The 22,098-nt window shown below is 42.1% G+C and overlaps 2 protein-coding genes across 2 annotated transcripts in view; one reads left to right on the top strand and one right to left on the bottom strand.

Moving 5' to 3' along the window:
• The window catches only part of tufm (Tu translation elongation factor, mitochondrial), an 11,014-nt gene extending 7,531 nt beyond the window's left edge, over positions 1-3,483 (bottom strand). Inside the window, 6 exon segments of the mRNA XM_066674657.1 lie at positions 1-21; positions 1,529-1,667; positions 1,886-1,932; positions 2,810-2,938; positions 3,043-3,194; positions 3,404-3,483. The exon segment at positions 1-21 is cut by the window's left edge and continues 146 nt beyond it. Coding sequence (XP_066530754.1) covers positions 1-21; positions 1,529-1,667; positions 1,886-1,932; positions 2,810-2,938; positions 3,043-3,194; positions 3,404-3,468 — 553 coding nt within the window. The 5' untranslated portion in view covers positions 3,469-3,483.
• A 478-nt stretch (positions 3,484-3,961) lies between these two features.
• On the top strand, positions 3,962-14,645 carry hspbp1 (HSPA (heat shock 70kDa) binding protein, cytoplasmic cochaperone 1). The gene is made up of 8 exons (XM_066675355.1): positions 3,962-4,161; positions 6,843-6,956; positions 7,991-8,201; positions 10,339-10,563; positions 12,777-12,932; positions 13,577-13,673; positions 13,865-13,976; positions 14,251-14,645. Exons 2-8 carry the CDS (start codon positions 6,843-6,845, stop codon positions 14,329-14,331), a joined length of 996 nt encoding a protein of 331 aa, XP_066531452.1. The 5' UTR covers positions 3,962-4,161; the 3' UTR covers positions 14,332-14,645.
• The last annotated feature ends 7,453 nt before the right edge of the window (positions 14,646-22,098 follow it).

Here is a 22,098-nt window from a genome sequence, read left to right as displayed (position 1 = left end):
CTCCTCCTGCCCCCGACAAGACTAATACACACAAACACAGCAAAAGGCAAGATGAAAGAAGGCTTCATGATCTCACTAGCTCTGTGTCAACTGTTCTAGTTGCAATATTTATATATATATATATTTAGGTTTGTCAGAAAATGAAAGTCATTTATATATATATATATATATATATGCAGCCTCTGCTGCTGCTGCAAATTTATTGCTTTGGCAGCTTAAGAATTTACAGAACTACAGGAAGTGGGAATATGTGGTGACACCCATTCCAGTCTTCCGATTTCTACATTTCTACACACCGGACAGAAGGAAGAGAAAGAAGGAAGAGAAAGAGAGACAGGTAGATTAAATTAGCTAATTAGTTGAGGAGGGGGTGGGGGAGGGTCTGCCCCTGCTGCTAAAATAATCCTAGAGGAATCACTGGTGTGGGCGGCACGGTGGCGCAGCAGGTAGTGTCGCAGTCACACAGCTCCAGGGTCCTGGAGGTTCTCTCTGTGTCTGCGTGGGTTTCCCCCCGAGTGACTGTCTCTGAGGAGTGTGGTGTGTTCTCTCTGTGTCTGTGTGGGTTTCCTCCGAGTGACTGTCTCTGAGGAGTGTGGTGTGTTCTCTGTGTCTGCGTGGGTTTCCTCCGGGTGACTGTCTGTGAGGAGTGTGGTGTGTTCTCCCTGTGTCTGCGTGGGTTTCCTCCGGGTGATTGTCTGTGAGGAGTGTGGTGTGTTCTCTGTGTCTGCGTGGGTTTCCTCCGGGTGACTGTCTGTGAGGAGTGTGGTGTGTTCTCCCTGTGTCTGCGTGGGTTTCCTCCGGGTGACTGTCTGTGAGGAGTGTGGTGTGTTCTCCCTGTGTCTGCGTGGGTTTCCTCCGGGTGATTGTCTGTGAGGAGTGTGGTGTGTTCTCTGTGTCTGCGTGGGTTTCCTCCGGGTGACTGTCTGTGAGGAGTGTGGTGTGTTCTCTGTGTCTGTGTGGGTTTCCTCCGGGTGACTGTCTGTGAGGAGTGTGGTGTGTTCTCTGTGTCTGTGTGGGTTTCCTCCGGGTGACTGTCTGTGAGGAGTGTGGTGTGTTCTCTGTGTCTGTGTGGGTTTCCTCCGGGTGACTGTCTGTGAGGAGTGTGGTGTGTTCTCTGTGTCTGTGTGGGTTTCCTCCGGGTGACTGTCTGTGAGGAGTGTGGTGTGTTCTCTGTGTCTGTGTGGGTTTCCTCCTGGTGACTGTCTGTGAGGAGTGTGGTGTGTTCTCTGTGTCTGTGTGGGTTTCCTCCTGGTGACTGTCTGTGAGGAGTGTGGTGTGTTCTCTGTGTCTGCGTGGGTTTCCTCCGGGTGACTGTCTGTGAGGAGTGTGGTGTGTTCTCTGTGTCTGCGTGGGTTTCCTCCGGGTGACTGTCTGTGAGGAGTGTGGTGTGTTCTCTGTGTCTGCGTGGGTTTCCTCCGGGTGACTGTCTGTGAGGAGTGTGGTGTGTTCCCTTGAGCTGCGTGACTGCGACAGTTTGCAGTAGTGTTAGGATTCACTCAGACTACTTCTGTTAAAGTGTAATTCTTACCTTTGGTGATGGCAGCAGTTAGTGTGGTCTTCCCATGGTCTACATGGCCAATAGTGCCAATGTTGAGGTGAGGTTTACTACGGGAAAAAACTTTCTTGGCATCGGCTGCAAAATTCCTACGGCTGAGAGGGACTGCACACTGAGAATTAGATAGAGAGTGGGAGAGATCTTTAGCTGTCAATCAAAGGAAACAAGTCCTGTGGCCTTTACACATTCTGTTTCCGTTAACACAAACATCGATTACCAGGTTTCTAAGGAGTAGTAGAGCAGGAAAGTCAATAAACTGTGCTGCAAACACCCACTCAGGACACCCCTGTCTTATCAATGTAAAAAAGCTGTGTTGCAGCTGCCACTTACCAACTTGAAGGAGCTGTGCAGTAAACTAGAGGAAGTCAGCTGGAGGGCTGATGGAGGGCGAAAACAAAAATTATTAAACAGCCAATAACTAGAGTACTAAAGATATGACATTATTTTATTTACATATATCATAATTATTGGTTTTGTGGCCTCGTACATGAGGAACACGAGGAAAATACAAAGGATTTGGGATGAATTCTGTGTCATTAACAGCTGCTATATAACATTAGGAGGCCTACTAATTCTCTTTATCAATTTTAACGTTTCTTATCAGTGGAAAATGCAATGAGTGTCTAATCAGGAAGTATTTAAAAAGCATCCTGTATGTGTTATATTAATTACATGTGTAGTATTAAGTGTTGCAGCAGATTCACTAAGGCTATATTCCTAGAGTCACAGTGAGGAAAATATAGGATGCAGCCCATGTTTGTATCAACCACAACAATCGAAACAGTGAGTACACCACATTTAAGGGAGCAGTTATCAAGCATGCATTATCTTTTTCAGTTGGAACATTTATTAGAAGTATGTGCAAAGAATGTCTATCTAGGAAACAATAGGGAAGCATCTTATATATGTTTTATGAGCTTTAACATTTGGAGCAATAATAAGGGCACTGCATTTCTCGTTACGAAACAACCGAGAGGCAACACATCCTTCAGAAACGTTAACATATTTAATACTATGTCATGACCAAGTTTAAAGTCACTGATTGGTCGTTATCCTGTTACATTACTGGACTGTGACCTTGCTCTCGTGCAGTGGGAGCATCCACGCGCCACACAGCCCCGTCCACACACTGCCTTCAGTTTTCCCATTCTCACAACACCGGCCCACTTTATAACGGCTCCAGCTTTACACACACTCTCTCACACACCCCTAAAAAGCCGAGCCCCGCTGACAAACCACTGCGGTCACTCTTACCGGAGAAACCCGCGCGGAGACCCACGAGCGCCGCCATTTCCACGGAATAGAAGCGCCTTTCTGCGCATGCGCGAGAAAATAACGGCTGCGAGTTGAACGTAAGCTTTCTAAAACACTGGGCTACAAATTCTGAAAAATATAGAACATATAAAACATTAAAAATAGAACATTTAAAGATACGATCCAGTAAAAAAAAACTTTATTTAACCTCGTTAAAACATTCATTCACCCACCACATATAGACACTTTTGAGTAGCCAGTCCATTTAGCAGCCTGAGTTTTTGGACTGTGGGAGGAAACCGGAACGGACACGGGGAGAACACACCACAGACTAGTTACCGCTACCCAGATTGGGGCTCGAACCCACAACCCCAGGACACTGGAGCTAACGATTTTACAAGGAATAAAAGAAAAATAATGACATATAACATTGAGAGTAATTTTTAGATATTTAGACACAAAGAAGTGAATGAAATGAATTATTTCTTTTCAGTAACTGTAACAGAGATATACATTATTTTAATTATTTATTAATTTATTAAAGGCAAAATAGGGGACAGACATTGACTAGGGTGACCAGACGTCCTCTTTTACCCGGACATGTCCTCTTTTTTAGACTTAAAAAAATGTCCGGCCAGAATATCACAAACGTCCGGCATTTTGTTTTTCTAGGGCTTACATAGAACTTCGAGAAGTTTCCTTCACAAACTAGTCCCGCCCTCCCCTACTCCGATTGGTTCGCCTGAGTGAGAAGGGGACGTGGTGAAGTAGCCTAAAATCTTCGGATTGGACGGTCTGACTGTAGAGCTACCGTTATTGGTCGAAACTCTTCACTGTAAACATTTGATTGGTCAGTCTGCACGTCAGTAGTCCTTGTTTCAGTAGTTCCCCCCACTCCCTAGTGCTCCAGGGAGTGTCACTTCCTGTGACGCTAGTGTGTGACGCTACCTGCTGCGCCACCGTGCCGCCCCCACCTTGCAAATGAATGAATGAATTATTAAGTGAATTAATTTTAACAATGAACACATTCATATATTTTATAATTATACAAAGATAAGTATACACTTTTGTATCCTGAATACTACTAAAAAAATAAATGTACATAACATTTTCTGTGTAGAAACCTCACTCTTAGAACAGAGTCTCCAAGTATTACGGTAGATGTGTGTCGACATCATCAAAGTTGGACTGACGTCACGGTAGTAAACTGCAGCGAGGAGAGGAAAGTGTGAGAATATTCTGGATCTCCACTCCTTCATTCAAATACACGCACGTTTTCACGCGTTTTCAGACGCGTATCGCCGAAGAGCCGCTGTTAAACTACCGAGCACTGCGCGGACCCACTTCTCAAGGTAAGAGGATGTTTATCACAGTTTTGATGTGGAGCGCCGTGTTTGAAGTGTGGAGTTTTTAACCGAACTGTGTCATCTCAATAGTCACAAGATTAAATGGAAATAAAGTGAAACAAGTGTTGGCCCGCTTTACAGTTAACTCTCTGTGCGTGAACGTTGAGAATTTACAGAATGAAAACTGCTAGATCACGATAGTTTTTGGCAGAGTATCTGTGACTTTGAACACGTTTTGAGACTGTTGTGGACTATCGCTACCCGACTGTTTGATTTCATTCATTCTTTCTGTTTACTACACTCCATGACCCCACCAGGTTTAGTGACAGCACAAGCTATTATCAGAAATATAGTGCTATTCAGGACTATATACTGCTCTAGTCCTGTCTGTCTGTCACTGTAATAATTGTGTAGTTTCCGTAAATTATTGGTCTGAATTTGTTATTGGAATAAAATTAATGTAGATATTATATTATTTAATTAATAAACGTAAACGTACATCACTGAAATAAGCTAAAATATTTTACTTGTAAGGTATTTCAGCTAATTTCTAAAATATGAAGAACTGTGATATAATACTAATGTGACCAGACGTCCTCTTTTACCCGGACATGTCCTCTTTTTTAGACTTAAAAAATGTCTGGGCGGAATTTCACAAACTCTACTCTATTCCCTGGACATGGAAGGCAAAATAGATTCCTACTCCATTGGCAAATTTATGTGACGGTATTGCGACTATCCCAAAATAGACGGTAGTCCACTTGTTGCTTTGCATAATTTTATTCCAGTCCTGTTTAACCCTGTTTTTCAATGGATAGGACCTGGTGTTGGCATGTTAGTGTGTGTTGTGCTGGTAAAAGCGGATCAGACACAGCAGTGATGCTGGAGTTGTTAAATACATCAGTGTCACTGCTAGACTGAGTGCAGTCCATCAACCAAAAATATCCATCCAAAAGTGTTCAGTGACCTCTGATGATTCAGTGACCTGAGCATGATCAACACAAACTGTGCAGCAACAGATGAGCTGCTGTCTATTTCTTTACATCTACAAGGTTGATCAACCAAGTACGTGTGTTTAACAGAGTTGGCACAGTGTTTGAAAACTCCAGCAGAATTACTGTATCTGATCCACTTATACTAATGAAGCACACATTAATAGACCTTGACCATGTCACTGTAGTGCTTAGAAATAACTATCACACAAACATAGGGTGACCAGACGTCCTCTTTTACCCGGACATGTCCTCTTTTTTAGACTTAAAAAAGTGTCCGGGTGGAATTTCACAAACGTCCGGCATTTTGTTTTTCTAGAGCTTACATAGAACTTCGAGAAGTTTCGTTCACAAACTAGTCCCGCCCTCCCCTACTCCGATTGGTTCGCTTGAGTGAGAAGGGGGCGTGGTGAAGTAGCCTAAAATCTTCTGATTGGACGGTCTGACTGTAGAGCTACCGTTATTGGTCGATACCCTTCTCTGTAAACGTTTAATTGGTCAGTCTGCACGTCAGTAGTCCTTGTTTACGTCAGGCAAAGCTCAAGTACCTACCCTCATCTCGAGCAGCTATGCCGAAACGGAAATGTAAGTTCTCGGATGAATTAAAAAGTTATTGTGTTTTATTCCACAAAAAGTAACCTTCAAATTAAGTAGTTTACAAATAGCCAATGAGAAGTATTGCTTTGTCACAACATTCATTATGTTTCATCAAATAAATAGAGCGGCAAAAGCCTGGGCATAGATTAGGTCTGTTTTTTGGAATAATATAGAATCCAAAGTATGTGTGAGTTTTGGTTTAAATGGTTTAAAGAAGGTGATATTGGTGATATTGATGTTAGTACTTGTGAATGTAGTGTATTAATGCTTAATTTTAAATTATCGTTAATACTACATAACATTTACCAACCCCACAAGATGTCGCCCTTGGCCACAGCAATACCTCCACTGAGCTGGTGTCATTTTGGTGGTAGAGATTTCTCAGCACTGCAGCAACACTGTTTTGTTTGTTCAAGTGTGTGTTTGCACTAGTATGAGTGAATCAGACAAATAAGTTTCTGCTGGGATTGTAAATACCTTGGTGACAATTCTGGACTGGGATTATTCTGATACTAAAAATATCCGACCAACAGATTCCTGTGGGCAGCATCCCACTGGCCTCTGTATTAGACACCTCTATCCTGTTGTTGCACCAAGTAGATGCAAAGTCAGAGACAGTAGCTTATCTGTTGCTGTACTGAACAGTATTTGATAGTCATGCTTTAGTCTTTTATCAGTGGTCACAGGATGCTGTGACAGATCTATTTGCAAAAGCTCCACCACCACCACAATGTCTGTCACTGCAGTTCTGACAATAATCCAATATATAAAGCACTACATTGTGCTGGTCTTGCAGTTATTAGTATTATTTTTTGTATTCTTTACAGTCTTACAATTCATACATTTATAGCAAAGACAACACACATTAAATTTAATTATTATTTAATTTGTTATTAAAGTCGTAGAATAAAAAATACATTCCTAAAGAAAACCTAAGTGCCCGAGGGTGGATGTCAAACTACAAATTTCTCCTGCAAATAGTTTAGTGCAGTAATAGAATACTTAAAAGATTAATACCTTATTAGATGTTATTTTGTGATGGTATTTTTGTGATTTTGACGATTGCTACAGTCATTTTTCTATATGTGACGTGTACAGATGGCAGAAGGGAACAGACGTCTTCCTCAGAATCTACAAGGGGTTTTGCGATTGGCTGTTGAAGTTGGGTCAGAATCTGATGGCCCCATGCCCCCGGAGCCCATGTCACAAGAGGTAAAGCAGAGGTCATGATAGGGTCCAGGGGCTATATTACTGGAGCTGTTCGAAATTTACCCTTACACTCTGATAAGTTCATGTCAAGATTGATTTCAAATTTATATTACAGTTTCATTCATTCATTGTCTGTAACCGCTAATCCAGTTCAGGGATGTTGTCGGTCCAGAGCCTACCTGGAATCACTGGGCGCAAGGCAAGAACACACCCTGGGGGGGGCACCAGTTCTTCACAGGGCGATATACACACACACACACACACACACACACACACACACACACACACACACACACACACACATTCACTCACACCTACAGACACTTGTTTAGTTGCCAATCCACACACCAATGTGTGTTTTTGGACTATAGGAGGAAACCCACATGGACACAGGGAGAACACACCACACTCTCCACAGACAGTCACCCGGAGGAAACCCACACAGACACAGGGAGAACACACCACACTCCTCACAGACAGTCACCCGGAACGCAGACACAGAGAGAACACACCACGCTCCTCACAGACAGTCACCCGGAGGAAACCCACGCAGACACAGGGAGAACACACCACACCCCTCACAGACAGTCACCCGGAGGAAACCCACACAGACACAGAGAGAACACACCACACTCCTCACAGACAGTCACCCGGAGCGGGACTTGAACCCAAAACTTCCAGGTCCCTGGATCTGTGTGACTGCGACACCTACCTGCTGCACCACTGTGCCGTCCTGTTACAACTTCATATTTCACATTAATATTTAAATCAAATAATTACCAACAGAAAGTCAGAAATGGAGAATTAATTGCTAAGAGAGGGATCTGCAAACACTTTTTGCAAGCTCTACAATTTATTTTTCTATTTTTATTTCCAGATTTACAATCCAGGTCCTTTTTAATATGATCATTTTATCTCATGTTAATAACATGAAAATGTAAATGTCTCACCTAATAACCCTTATATATGCATTGCTTTACAGAAGATTTCTCTCTCTATATGTCTTTCTCTCTCCCGCTCACTTTCACTCTCAATAGAGATTGGAGTTCTTGCGGGGGGCTTTGGCACAGTTTTGTAAGGGGCAAACGGATGAGGTGGAGCAGATGAAGCAGTGTATTGCCGTGCTGCTGAGAGATGAGGGTTGCACAGAAAGAGAGGGCGAGGGAGAAGAGGAGGAAGAAGAGGATGAAAGAGAGACTGCACTTGAGTTACTGTCTGATCTCTGCGAGAATCTGGACAATGCTAGAGGTGTGTGTGGTGCACAGCTACAAACCCCATTTCCACATAACCTGGGACTCTTTCTAAAACTGTAATAAAAAATGAAATCTCTGATTTGTTAATTCACTTGAACTTTTATTTAGCAGATAAAAGGACAAAAAATCATTAGTGATTTTTTTAATGACAAATTTTATTGTATTTTGTAAATACAAACAAATTAAAATTTTGATGCCTGTAACACACTCCATAAACATTGGAACAGTAGCATATTTCTACCCGGTTACCTCAGTTTTCCTTTTCTTTATATTTATTATTGGTTTGAGAACTGAGGATACCAACAGTTGAAATTTGCAAGTGGAATATTTCTTTTAAAGGCGAAGCACCAGCGATATGAAAGTGTCAAACAAATAAATACAGTGGAATTTGAGTTCCTAACTTGTGTTTATTGATAGTCAGAAAACATGTTATTTCTTACTAATTGAAGGAATAAGGTTTAAAAGACCGTTGGTCCCCCCCCCAGCGGTGTTGGGAAACTCTAATAGGCGTCTTGCCTGTGACGTAGACGGTGGACAACAACTCTAGAAGCTGCACTTAATTTAATGCAAAATGACGAAAAGGTGTGTTGTTTTTGGCTGCAATCATTCAATGTACAGTGGGACATCTGTGCACAAATGGCCCAAAGATCCCAAAATATCCAGAAAATGGACTAAATTTGTCCACTTTAAACGGGCACTTTGGAAAGGACCATCCTCTCACTCCGTTATCTGTAGCTCATTTCACTGGCGCTTTTCCAACAATATGGGCATGTAAGGACCCCAACGAAAGGTGTTCAAGAGCCTCTGTAACATGGAGGTAAACAGGGTAAGGACACTCACTTCGCCTGTTTTAGTTGGTGTTAGTTAACGTTAATTAACGTTAGTTAACTGTGTTGCCCTGTGAAGGACTGGCGTCCCCTCCAGGGTGTATTCCTGCCTTGCGCCCGATGATTCCAGGTAGGCTCTGGACCCACCGCAACCCTAAATTGGATAAGCGGTTACAGATAATGGATGGATGGATAGTTAACGTTAGCTTGACTCGCTAAACTCGGTGGCTCAGATTATACTCGGCTACGTAGCTGCATTACGGAGGTTTATAGTGTCGGATGAATTCGAGTTCGACTTCGATCACATTTACAAGAATAACGGTACCTCTACATTTGAGTTTAGCTTATTGCTAGGCTATTGTCATGAATAATGTTGGTTATTTAGCTAGATACTGTCATAACAGTCAGTCATAATGGTGTTTTACCGCGGCGTTGTTCAGCTGTTGTCCACCAGTGACGTCACGGTCGCGTTCGAGAATTTCCGTCGCGAGCTCGGGTTTTTCCGTCAATTTAATAAAATTGTCAGTTTTAAAGCAAATTAAGCTGCTATTTTCATTTTAATTCATACTTATATCTGTCAGTAACTACAATAATGTGGAATATTCATGGAGGTCCATTAAGTGGTGCTTAGCCTTTAATACAAGACTATAGGTGCTCAGCAATATTTGGTTGCAGTTATCTCCTTGTGTGATAGCAGTTCAGGCTGCATTTCTTGAAGCAGTGGTGGACTGTATAATATATGTCACGGTAGCATGACGGACTCCCATGCAGTCCTCTCTTGAGTTCTCGAAAGGCATTTTGATTCAACAGTTTTCCAGCCTTGCCCTACATGGACTGATCTTGAATCTTTGTGTATATGAAAAATTTATTTTTGCACTGTTTCACAGTTTTTTTCAAAGGGTTTGGCACAAAGTGGTGAGCAACAACCCATGTTTTCTTGCAAATACTGAGCGCTTGTTGTATGCTCTTTTATTATACACTTCACGTGCCATTGTGCAATGGTTCAAAGCAGTGTAACATTCTATACATTTTATATTTTCTATAAAATTGCCATGTTTGTCCAAGTTATACTCTCCCCTTGAACCCTAAAGTCCCTTTTTCTTCACTCTTCAACAACATCATCAATGCACACTTCAAGAATTCCTTAAGGCTTAGGGCAAGAACTGGGAATGGGGGAAAACTCCAGACATTTTTGCAGATTTAGAAACCCCATCAAGGTGCATGTATTCCCAGGATATTTGGTCACCTGAGTATATACTAAATGTAAATTAAGGTTAAATATTGTATCTTTGTGTGTGTTCACAGACCTGATGAAGCTGGGTGGTTTGGAAGTGTGTGTATCTCGGTTTTTGTGTCACTCTGAATCTGGAGTTCGTTGGAGAGCTGCTCAGCTCATTGCCAGCTGTGCTCAGAACATGCCAGAAGTACAGCACTACCTTCTCCAGAAGGGGGCACTACACACACTGCTGCAGCTCACTGACAGTGACCCGCACCCTACCGTCAGAGTCAAAGCACTTTACGCCATCTCCTGTGAGTCAGTGTGTGTGTGTTTAATTATAGAAATGATTTTATGTGCTTTTCTAGACGTCAATGACATGCTTAGTAGTCTATATAAGCGCCTAATTCTAATAATATATATATTAGTTAGTGCAAGTACAGTTTGAAATGAGTGTGTTGCTAAGGATGCGCTGTTTAAGATATCAGGGGTGGCACCATGCCTTAAAACAAGTTATTTACATGCATTTAAAAGTTAATTCATTTTGAAATGGTTACTAAAACACAAGAAATACTCCAAAGACACTGGTGGTTTTGGACTATACATAGAATGGCTCAGAGTACAATCAGTAAACCGTCTCCTAGCAACAGTAAAAATGCTCCAGACCAGACATTAAGCGAATATAAGGTGTCCTAACATAAACCATGATTATTAGTTTGTGCTAAAAGTTTTATTTTCCTAATGACCCACTTAAATGTAACCAAAAAGTGATGGGCAGTCACCACACTATTTCTAAAATTGGTGGATCACCCTATGTGGCCCTGCACAATATTGTTAAGAATCGTTATGTATTGTTAAGAGGTAGTATAGCTTTAATGATTAGTAGGATTAACACTCAATTTAAAGTAACTCTACATTATGTACGTGTAGATGCCCCTTCTAATATATGAACTTAACTAGGTTACGGCTCATCCGAGTTTGCTCCAGATCATTTTCTTCTCAATTTAGTCATTGCACATTCTACCTTTTTAGCTAGTTCTCCACAATCACACAATGTCACAAAACTTCATGTGTGAAAGCTAGCACATGTTTCCTCTGAGAATCATGGAACAGTTCTTACTCAACTGCTTCTAATATAACAACACTAGTGGTGCTAACTATCCAGGCCCAAAACTCCTGTAGTGTTAAGATGTTGGAGCTTTTGCACTCTTCTGTAGACTAGTCCTAATTGGGGCTATGCCATATATCTATCTATCTTTACACTTATATAGCGCCTTTCTATACACCCAAGGACGCTTTTACAATCCACACTGCTCAGAACGCTCAATCCACACACACACTGGCGAGAAGCGGCAGCCAAACGCACACAGCGTACTCTCGCCCAGGAACGACCGTCCACCTGGAGGACTGCATCTGGCACTAGGGTTTAACCCAGGACAGAGCGCCAATCCATATCTGGGCACACACACATTCACTCACACACCAGGACAGTTATTAGAGAAGCCACGCAGACACAGAGAGAACACACCACACTCCTCACAGACAGTCACCCTGAGGAAACCCACGCAGACACAGAGAGAACACACCACACTCCTCACAGACAGTCACCCTGAGGAAACCCACGCAGACACAGAGAGAACACACCACACTCCTCACAGACAGTCACCCGGAGGAAACCCACACAGACACAGGGAGAACACACCAAACTCCTCACAGACAGTCACCCAGAGGAAACCCACACAGACACAGGGAGAACACACCACACTCCTCACAGGCAGTCACCCTGAGGAAACCCACGCAGACACAGGGAGAACACACCACACTCCTCACAGACAGTCACCCTGAGGAAACCCATGCAGACACAGGGAGAACATGGAAACTCCACCCAGATGGAACTTGAACCCAAGATCCCAGCACTGAGAGGCGAACGTGCTCACCACTAAGCCACCGTGCCGCCCAAACGTATATAGATATTTATATAAATTATAAAAAAAAAAGTCAATATCGAGATATCCTAACATGTTTACCTAACAACGCCATGCAATTGGCAATAATATGGCATATGTTCTTTACATGAGTCTTTAGACACAGGGAAAAGTACAGTGGGAAGTGGCTCTGAATGATTGAAATTACATTTGTAGTAAAATAAAAGTTTTTAATAAATAAAACTATTACATATATTAAATATAATTAATATTAATATAACATTTTTCGTTGCAATAGTGAGTTCTTGAAATTAATAAAAGTATTTTTCATTGTTTCGTCATATCGCCAAGGATATCGTTATCGTGAAAATACTCTAAAATATCGTGATATTATTTTAGGGCCATATCGCCCACCCCTGTCCTCAAAACACCTGCTCATTACTTAATAATAAACGAGTAAAACCTACTTTATTACTGTTCTCGTCTGATATTGGAAAGTTTGCATAACATTGAAATCAGCATTCAAATACATACTTCAGGCCTTTAATGTGTTTATTGCGAATGCATTAAAAACAACCCTCTTGCTTCTCCTTCTGTTTAAGGCTTAGTGAGGGAACAGGAAGAAGGTCTCCAGGAGTTCCTGTCCAAAGATGGCTTTTCTGTGCTGATGAGGGGAATGCAGTCGGACAACGAGAAGCTCCGGACCAAGTCGGCGTTTCTGCTTCTTAATCTGCTCACCAGTCACCCTGAACACAAAGGTGTGTGCTTCTTGGTGTGTGTGTGAGATTTGTCTCTCTCACTATTCTTAAATTTGCCATGGCGATATTATATTAATACATTTTTATTCCTGGCTTATATAATTCTTCAGAAATGATAATAATAATAGTATAGAAAATACCAATCAATCAATTTTATAGCACCTTTCATACTTAAGCAGCTCAAAATGCTCAACAAGGATAAATTATACCATTACATTCAGGAGTATAATGACACAAGTCCACGAAAATCTATATCCAGTAAAATTCATTCATTCATTCATTATCTGTAACCCTTATCCAGTTCAGGGTCGCGGTGGGTCCAGAGCCTACCTGGAATCATTGGGCGCAAGGCGGGAATACACCCTGGAGGGGGCACCAGTCCTTCACAGGGCAACACACACACACACATTCACTCACACCTATGGACACATTTGAGTCACCAATCCACCTACCAACGTGTGTTTTTGGACTGTGGGAGGAAACAAATGAATCTTGTTAATAAAAGACAGCATAGTAAGTTATTTCAAATCTGCTGCACACCTCTGCTGTTGCTGTATATTTTTCCCATTAAAGGTCTTTCTTCCTTCCAACCTCTCTCTCTCTCTCTCTCTCTCTCCCTCTCTCTCTCTCTCTCTCTCTCACAGATACAGTCTTGTGTATGGGAATGGTGCAGCAGTTAGTAGCAGTGCTTCGTTCACCTCACTCTTCAGTGCATGAGCATGTGCTCGGTGTTCTCTGCTGGTGAGTGGATTTGCTGCGTCACTCTGAACAGCGCCCAAAACTGTTCGAATACAAGACTGTGCCTATTACTTAATGAATCAATTTTAGCTGATATCTTCTTTTCCTACTCAGTCAAATAGTCATTTCATACGTGTTCACTTTTATTCAACAAATAAATGTATACATTTTTCTGTTTGTGTGCACTTACACAGTTTAGTTGAGGACTCTGAGAGAGGAGTTTCAGACTGTACAGACCCATCTCTGGGTCTGGAAGAGCTGCTTAACCAGAAAATCCAGGAGCTACACGGACGAGAGGAGAGCCAGGTACATAGATCTTCTCCTTTTTCTCTCTCTACACGTGTGTTTCCCAGCTTCAGGATTGTAGTCATCCTCTGCTACTACTTGCAACCTGGTGTGAGTGTGTTATGCACTGTGATGGACAGTTGCCTTGCTTTAGGTGATTCTGGGTGAGCTCCAGACGCATCATATCCCTGAGCAGAATGAAACGAAAATGAATGCATTGTAAACATTATTTCACATATGTGGCTTATCCTGTGTTAATGTTTTGACTATACATTTTTTACATTTCTTTCTGAAGGAGGAGCTGGAGTTTTGTGAACGTTTGCGAGCTGTTTGTTTTCGAAGGCAGCCGCAGGAGGATAGTGGAATGGACCGCTGAGTTCTTCCAGACGGACTATAACGCTCCCTGTTGAACAGTGACTGGCCAAGAAGAAACATAACTTTTTTTCTCCCTTGAAATCGGACTGATAAGAGAGAAAGTCTAAACAGGAAGGACTGGGGTGATGAGATAAAGGAGACACGTTACTTGTTTCTGACACGTTCAGCTTAATTTGCTGAATGCACATAGACACTTTTACAGCAATATTCATGTTCTATGTAAATATGTATACATTAAAAATCAATAGATACATATTTGTGTGTAATATTTTTTATGAAGTTGACTGTCATGCCAGTTTGTGGACATAAATTAAAGCACACAGTTATGTAGAAGTCAGCTTTACTGTAACTAAAATAAACATGTTTCCTTTCCTTGTTTTCAAATCTATTTATATTCACCTTCACCTGGAATCATTGGGCGCAAGGCTGAAATACACCCTGGAGGGTGCGCCAGTCCTTCACAAGGCAACACACACACACACACACATACCTACGGACACTTTTGAGTCACCAATCCACCTACCAACATGTGTTTTTGGACTGTGAGTGGAAACCATAGCACCTGGAGGAAACCCATGCGGACACAGGGAGAACACACCACACTCCTCACAGACAGTCACCTGGAGGAAACCCACTCAGACACAGGGAGAACACACCACACTCCTCACAGACAGTCACTCAGAGGAGACCCACGCAGACACAGAGAGAACACACCACACTCCTCACAGACAGTCACTCGGAGGAAACCCACGCAGACACAGGGAGAACACACCAACTCCTCACACAGACACAGGGAGAACACAACACACTCCTCACAGTCACCCGGAGCGGGAATCGAACCCACAACCTACAGGCTCCTGGAGCTGTGTGACTGCGACACTAACCTGCTTATTTTTTAGTTTTTATTTTATTGTATTTTTTATTACATTTATTTTTGCTCTGGCTTCCTCCCACGTTCCAAAAACACATGTTAGTAGGTGGACTGGCGACTCAAAAGTGTCTGAGTGTGTATCGCCCTGTGAAAGACTGGCGCCTCCTCCAGGGTGTGTTCCTGCCTTGTGCCCAGTGGTTCCCGGTAGGCTCCACACCCCTTCGCAACCCTGAACTGCATAATCACTTACAGATAATGAATGAATGAATTTTATTTATTTTTCCAGTGCATTTATCCATTTCAAGTTTGAGCGCATACTTTCCTGAGCAAAGAACTGTGACTAATACTGATTCATTCTAACCACATGATGGCTAAATGCAATCAAATTCTCTGAGTAAAGACAGAGGGTATCTGTGTAACTGCTCTAACCTGAATATACATGTGTAACATGCCTTTGCATAAGATAAACCTCACAGATAATGGCTACCTGCCTTCAGTACAACCACAAATTCATGCAGAAAAATGACTCTAAATATAAGCCAATTACTAATCCTTGGTTAGTGTTTATGCAAAATTTGTTCAGCCCTGAAAGGTTTTTATCCGTACACCCCAGGTGTCCAGGGATCAAAGAACATCATTGTCCTCACCTCGTCTGGGACTAGGTTTTGCTTACTGAATGAAATCCAATGTCATATTACAGAAATGACTTGTGTGGGTAGGTTGCAATTGTGCTTATCACTCAGTTATGTGAAAACAAGCTGTCCAGGTGCCAAATTAGCAGCTGCTCAAAACATGTCTGGTTTAACATGTCTTAGAAGAAGCTTTTGTTAGCATTCATGCTCCCAATTCACGAGACTGTATAATCGAGTCCTAGATTATGAAAAGGAAATAGTGTGCGGAGAACACTAAGCACTGATTAACATCAAGAGAAGTGACCCAGAATCAGTGGTTCCCATACCAAGGGATAATATCATACTATCCTTAACACAGTGGCCCAGACACAAATGCTCCTATGGGAAAATACAAAGGCCCCGAGTAGTGTAGCAGAACCAGTTGACCCAGAAACTGCTGTATGAATTGGAACTACACAATACCAAAAAAAAGAGTAGTGGACTGTTCCCATGCCATGGAAACACACCCAAGCCCAGAAACAGAGGTTGCTATGTCAAGAGGTCCCATGCACATTCACAGCACACTCTTCAAAATAAAAGTGCTTCAAAGGGTTCTTTGAGAATGCCATAAAACAATGTCTTTTGTTCCTTAGAGAAACATTTTATTAAAGAAATGTGTGAGTGCAAAGAAACTTTGAATGTTTCCAGGCCTTTATCACTTTAAGAATTATTAGCAAAATTGTTGTGTAAATGAATGGGGTTCCACTATTGGAATGGCCCTTCAATGCTGAGGTTCGAAGCTTTAGATTCAATGCCATTGCTGTCTTATTATCTGTCTTTGTACCTTAGATTATGCTTAGACTGTGTGGAGATACTGCATGTTTGTGCTAGCTTTATCTGTGCATAGCTCAAACTGCCTTTTTTGTAACTTGAAAATAGAAGTTTGGAACACACCTGACATGGTTCTATTGAGGTTCCCTGGGTTCTGTCATTAACACTCATCATGGTACCAGCACCCTCACTTTGCCTCTGTTCTTTGTCATGATAAAACTTACAATGCACACTTGAACAATGTGGTTAAACTTTGTACCAGTGACATTACACATACTCTTTGACCTAATACCTGCACCCACACTTGCTACAGCACACTTTCCACCTTCCGAATGTTTGAAGCTCAGTAAGGTTTAAGGTTTCTTTCACTCATCAGTGTAAGAGTCTTGGTTCTGGATGATAAACACTTCTCCAGCAGATCTTAAAGTTAATGGATGGAGCCCTGATACTCAAGAAAACAGTGCCACTACTCCACCTCCATGTACGCGTTTAGCTGACACTTGTCACTGAGCATGGTGTCCCTACACTGATAGCATTCTGGTCCTGGCCTGGCCCACATTCTCCATTTTTATGGCCTTCTTGCTGCAAGGAATGACAACTATGGAGTGGACGGGACACTTTATTTAGAAGTAATTTTTGGCTACTCTTGCCTCACTTACAGTTTGCCTTGGCCACCACAGTCATATCTTTGCTAGCAAGTGCCAGATCTGTTTTGCCCAATGGGCTAGTTTTGGTTCACATGGCTTGCCACTACTTACTGTGTGCCAGCAGGGTCACATTTTTGCCAGTGCAAAATGCTTTCACAGCCAAATGCTTTATGGGTAAGCTTTTAGGGCAGATCTAAAGTAATTAATTTTACTGGTCACTTACCTTTATTTAGGGTGACCAGACGTCCTCTTTTACCCGGACACGTCCTCTTTTTTAGACTTTAAAAAAATGTCCGGGCGGAATATCACAGACGTCCGGGATTTTGTTTTTCTAGAGCTTACATAGAACTTCGTTCACAAACTAATCCCGCCCTCCCCTACTCCGATTGGTTCGCTTGAGTGAGAAGGGGGCGTGGTGAAGTAGCCTAAAATCTTGTGATTGGACGGTCTGACTGTAGAGCTACCGTTATTGGTCGATGACCTTCTCTGTAAACATTTAATTGGTCAGTCTGCACGTCAGTAGTCCTTGTTTACGTCAGGCAAAGCTCATGTACCCACCCTCATCTCGAGCAGCTATGCCGAAACGGAAATATGAGTTCTCGGATGAATTAAAAAAGAAATTCCCATGTTTTGTGTAGGAAATAAAGGTGTAAAGGACCTAAAAGCACACATGGGTTCAGCTAAGCACACAACGGCAGCAAGGGGCGTGACCTTATCACCCCCTCAGATGTGGTCACCCTACTTTATTAAGATTATGCCAATTCTGTCACGCCTGTGTCAGGAGAGATACCACAGAGAGGCTGAGTTCTGTAATAAAAGAGTTGATAACAAATGTTTTTTCGCTTATAATCAATTTTTTTCCTTCAGGGTATTTGCAAGTTAAAGTTGTCTTCAACAAGCGAACTCTACACTGCACTGTGGCTGATACATTTCCCTGTAACTGCAGCTCTTCTCAGTTGGAATCACCATCATTTTATACAGTGCTGCAACCACAGCCTGTTTGACCCCATCCTCTGTTCTGTTAAAACAAGAAGACACACTTGAAACTGCTTCCTCTTGATTCCAATGGCTGTTTTTAGTTATGATTTATAATTCATTTTATTTGTTTAGTTATTATGTAAAAATAAACCTTGATCTACTATAACATTACTACCACATCCTTGTATCTACACACACTATCCTCAGACTGTATGCACTTTGTAGTTCTACAGATATACACTGAAGACTGTCTGGTGCTCTGTCCCTATTTTATAATGGCCAGGACACCCACAGAACCACCACAGTGTAAGTATACTTTACATAGTAGATATTTTGGTTTGGTGGATTCTTCTCAGTCCAGCACAATACACACTATAGCCCCACCACCACAGCAGTGTGAATGATCCACCAACCAAGCCATACCTGCTCATAATTGTTCTTTTGGAAGCGCAAAAAATGCATAAAAGGGACAATAAGCAGGGCAACATGGAGGTGACAGTACCGTTATGGCTGATCAGTGTGTGTATGCAAAGCAGTTTAAGATGAACAATTTAATAAAGTAGTTTAAGATTTATCTTTCGTATGAATAAATATTTTGAATAAATAAAACTTTATGGAAGCCTGCTCATCCCACGTTTCATATCTGTGTTCTATAAATGCTTTACATATTTATGTGAAGAACTGATGACATTCAGGCATCATAATTAGTACTGAAGTCAGGAAGTGACATTGGATTATAAGTTCTAAGCCACAAACACCATTCCAACACATCCGAAATGTACAGAATTTTGCTTCAGTACCCCAGAGAACAGTACCACTGCTTTTGATTGTTATTATTATCCATCCATCCATCCATTATCTGTAACCGCTTATCCAATTCAGGGTCGCGGTGGGTCAAGAGCCTACCTGGAATCATTGGGCGCAAGGTGGGAATACACCCTGGAGGGGGGCGCCAGTCCTTCACAGGGCAACACACTCACTCACACATTCACTCACACCTACGGTCACTTTTGAGTCGCCAATCCACCTACCAACGTGTGTTTTTGGACTGTGGGAGGAAACCGGAGCACCCGGAGGAAACCCACGCGGACACAGGGAGAACACACCACACTCCTCACAGACAGTCACCCGGAGGAAACCCACGCAGACACAGGGAGAACACACCACACTCCTCACAGACAGTCACCCGGAGGAAACCCACGCAGACACAGGGAGAACACACCACACTCCTCACAGACAGTCACCCGGAGCGGGAATCAAACCCACAACCTCCAGGTCCCTGGAGCTGCGTGACTGCGACACCTACCTGCTGCGCCACCGTGTCGCCCTGTTATTATTATTAAATATGTAAAAGTAGTGTCGCCAAACTGTTTTTAAAACCACTATAAACACTTCTAAATATTTCATTTCATTTTTCACATGTACAAAGCATCTTTTTCTTACAGTGCAACCGGTTCCAAAGTCTGGTTTGCATAACAAGCCTGGATGAATTCTTATCAGCTTTTCCACCATAAAAAGATATATGGCTGAACGGTTTTACTCTCTGGCTGTAGGATGTGAGCCGGACATGTCCTCCCCGCCCTCCCAGCAGAGACAAAAAGCACAGATGCTTTGTAGTTCAAACTGAAGCTATTAAAAGGCTTTCTTTCACAAATATTATAGCTTATTATTTCTTGTTAGTCTTATTATTTGTGGGATATAAATAGCTCTGTGGTCACCTCTCCTCCCAATGAAACCTCTTGCACTAATTGTAGAATGGGACTGTTCAACTGCACACGACTTTTATGACCTCTACACTAAAGCACTGCTTATAGAATGGGATCCAAATATCACCGTGCATGATAACAGGTGTGTGCTAGAAGGGCATAAAGAAACAACAAGATAAGACTTTATTAATCCCAGCTTTTACTGATAAGGGGTGTCCTGACCACGGAATAACAGGGTGAAAGGGGGCTACCATGCATTTCAGTGCAACAGATCTTTGATCACAGAACTACACAGTGCGCCTGTATGTTCAGTGGAGGTGATAAAATGTAAAATGTAAACACAAGGAGGACCTGTTAATGTTATGGCTGATTGGTGTTAGCTCTAATCTATGTTTAACAAAATGTCCCAGTCCTAAGGCCTTGCTTATGAGCAGAGAAATACAAATGACTCATTATTAGCAAAACAATGAGACAGGCAAGAATTAACAACTCAAATACAATAAATGCAGGGGAGCAACAATCAAAAAACAAAACCAAAAAGGATTTGTTTGATTAAAAGCTATTAATCAAGTTGTGAGGCATTGCTGTGATTTATTTGATGCAAGCCGGGTTGTTTAATATATGGATGAAACCAGGTTTATACGCAGACCCTATCTATATATTGTTTCTCAATTTTCCTGATAAAATCATATGTTTGTCACAGTAATATAAACAAAAGACTGGCTGAAGGACAACTAGGATACAGGCAGAATCATCGGAGGCTGACTGCAGGATGAGGAGATAAGATTTTGTCAACAAATATGTCAAGGGAGAAGCCAGTGGGATGTGACTTTGTAACAATGAGGTTCCTTTATTTTGATTTGTCTCTCTTACTTTCATGTTATCATTTTATTCATATTCATTTTCTTGAAAAAAGTGTCACAGCTGAGGGAGGATGAGGAGGTGGACGTACACACAAGGACAAACTTTATTATACTCACAGACAGTCACCCGAAGGAAACCCACACAGACACAGGGAGAACACACAACACTCCTCACAGACAGTCACCCGGAGGAAACGCACGCAGACACAAGGAGAACACACCACACTCCTCACAGACAGTCACCTGGAGGAAACCCACGCAGACACAGAGAGAACACACCACACTCCTCACAGACAGTCACCCGGAGGAAACCCACGCAGACACAGGGAGAACACACCAAACTCCTCACAGACAGTCACCCGAAGGAAACCCACACAGACACAGGGAGAACACACCACACTTCTCACAGACAGTCACCCGGAGGAAACCCACACAGACACAGGGAGAACACACCACACTCCTCACAGACAGTCACCCGGAGGACACTACCTGCTGCACCACCGTGCCGCCCTGTGTATTAACATGGATTAACACATCATACTGACAGCACTAATGTCACTGTAAGTGTCATCTTGTATTGTATTGTTGTAGATTATTATTTACGCAATCACACACATGAATGCCTGCCAGCTTGGGCGTCTATTAGCTAACATAACAGAACTGGGCTTATACAAGCAGGCTGAGCAAGTTGTAACATGTGTTGGTTAGTGTTTGCTCTCCTTGCTTATAAACAGTGTGCCCCAGCCCCCGGGTCATGATTTCTGTGAGTGAGAGAAGGACTGTCATTACAGAAGAACGGTCTTCCAAAATGAGAAAATACAAAATTCTGAAAAATTGTGTTATCACCCATAATTCTTTGGTGTGCACGGTCAGGGTCCGTGTCCGGGGGTACCTCCATGAAATGAATTTTTGCAACTTGGGATATCTGGATAGAGAGAGAGAAATAAGAAAACCATTGGTACATCTGTTCTAATTAAACCATAAAGCAATGCTATACCCGAGACTGAGAATTGCTGTTTAAAATCCAATAAAACCCACTTATACTGTTATAGAAGGGACTTTTGAAATAACATTTAAGAAATTAACTAAAAATGTTTAAAATGTTACAAATATTTTGGATATTTACAGTTTTCTCCCCAGTTTTTAGTAATTGCCAGCAATTATTAACTTGATCTCCTCCAAACCCATGATACAACCAAACTGGTTGTTGAATGGCCATGACCAAATTACAAAATTCAACACTTTTAATGAGAGACAAAGG

The sequence above is a fragment of the Hoplias malabaricus genome, chromosome 6, assembly GCF_029633855.1.
Source record: "Hoplias malabaricus isolate fHopMal1 chromosome 6, fHopMal1.hap1, whole genome shotgun sequence".
Classification (NCBI taxonomy): Eukaryota; Metazoa; Chordata; class Actinopteri; order Characiformes; family Erythrinidae; genus Hoplias; species Hoplias malabaricus.
Note: the sequence above shows the minus strand (reverse complement) of the source record. Positions and strands in the feature narration are given on the sequence as shown.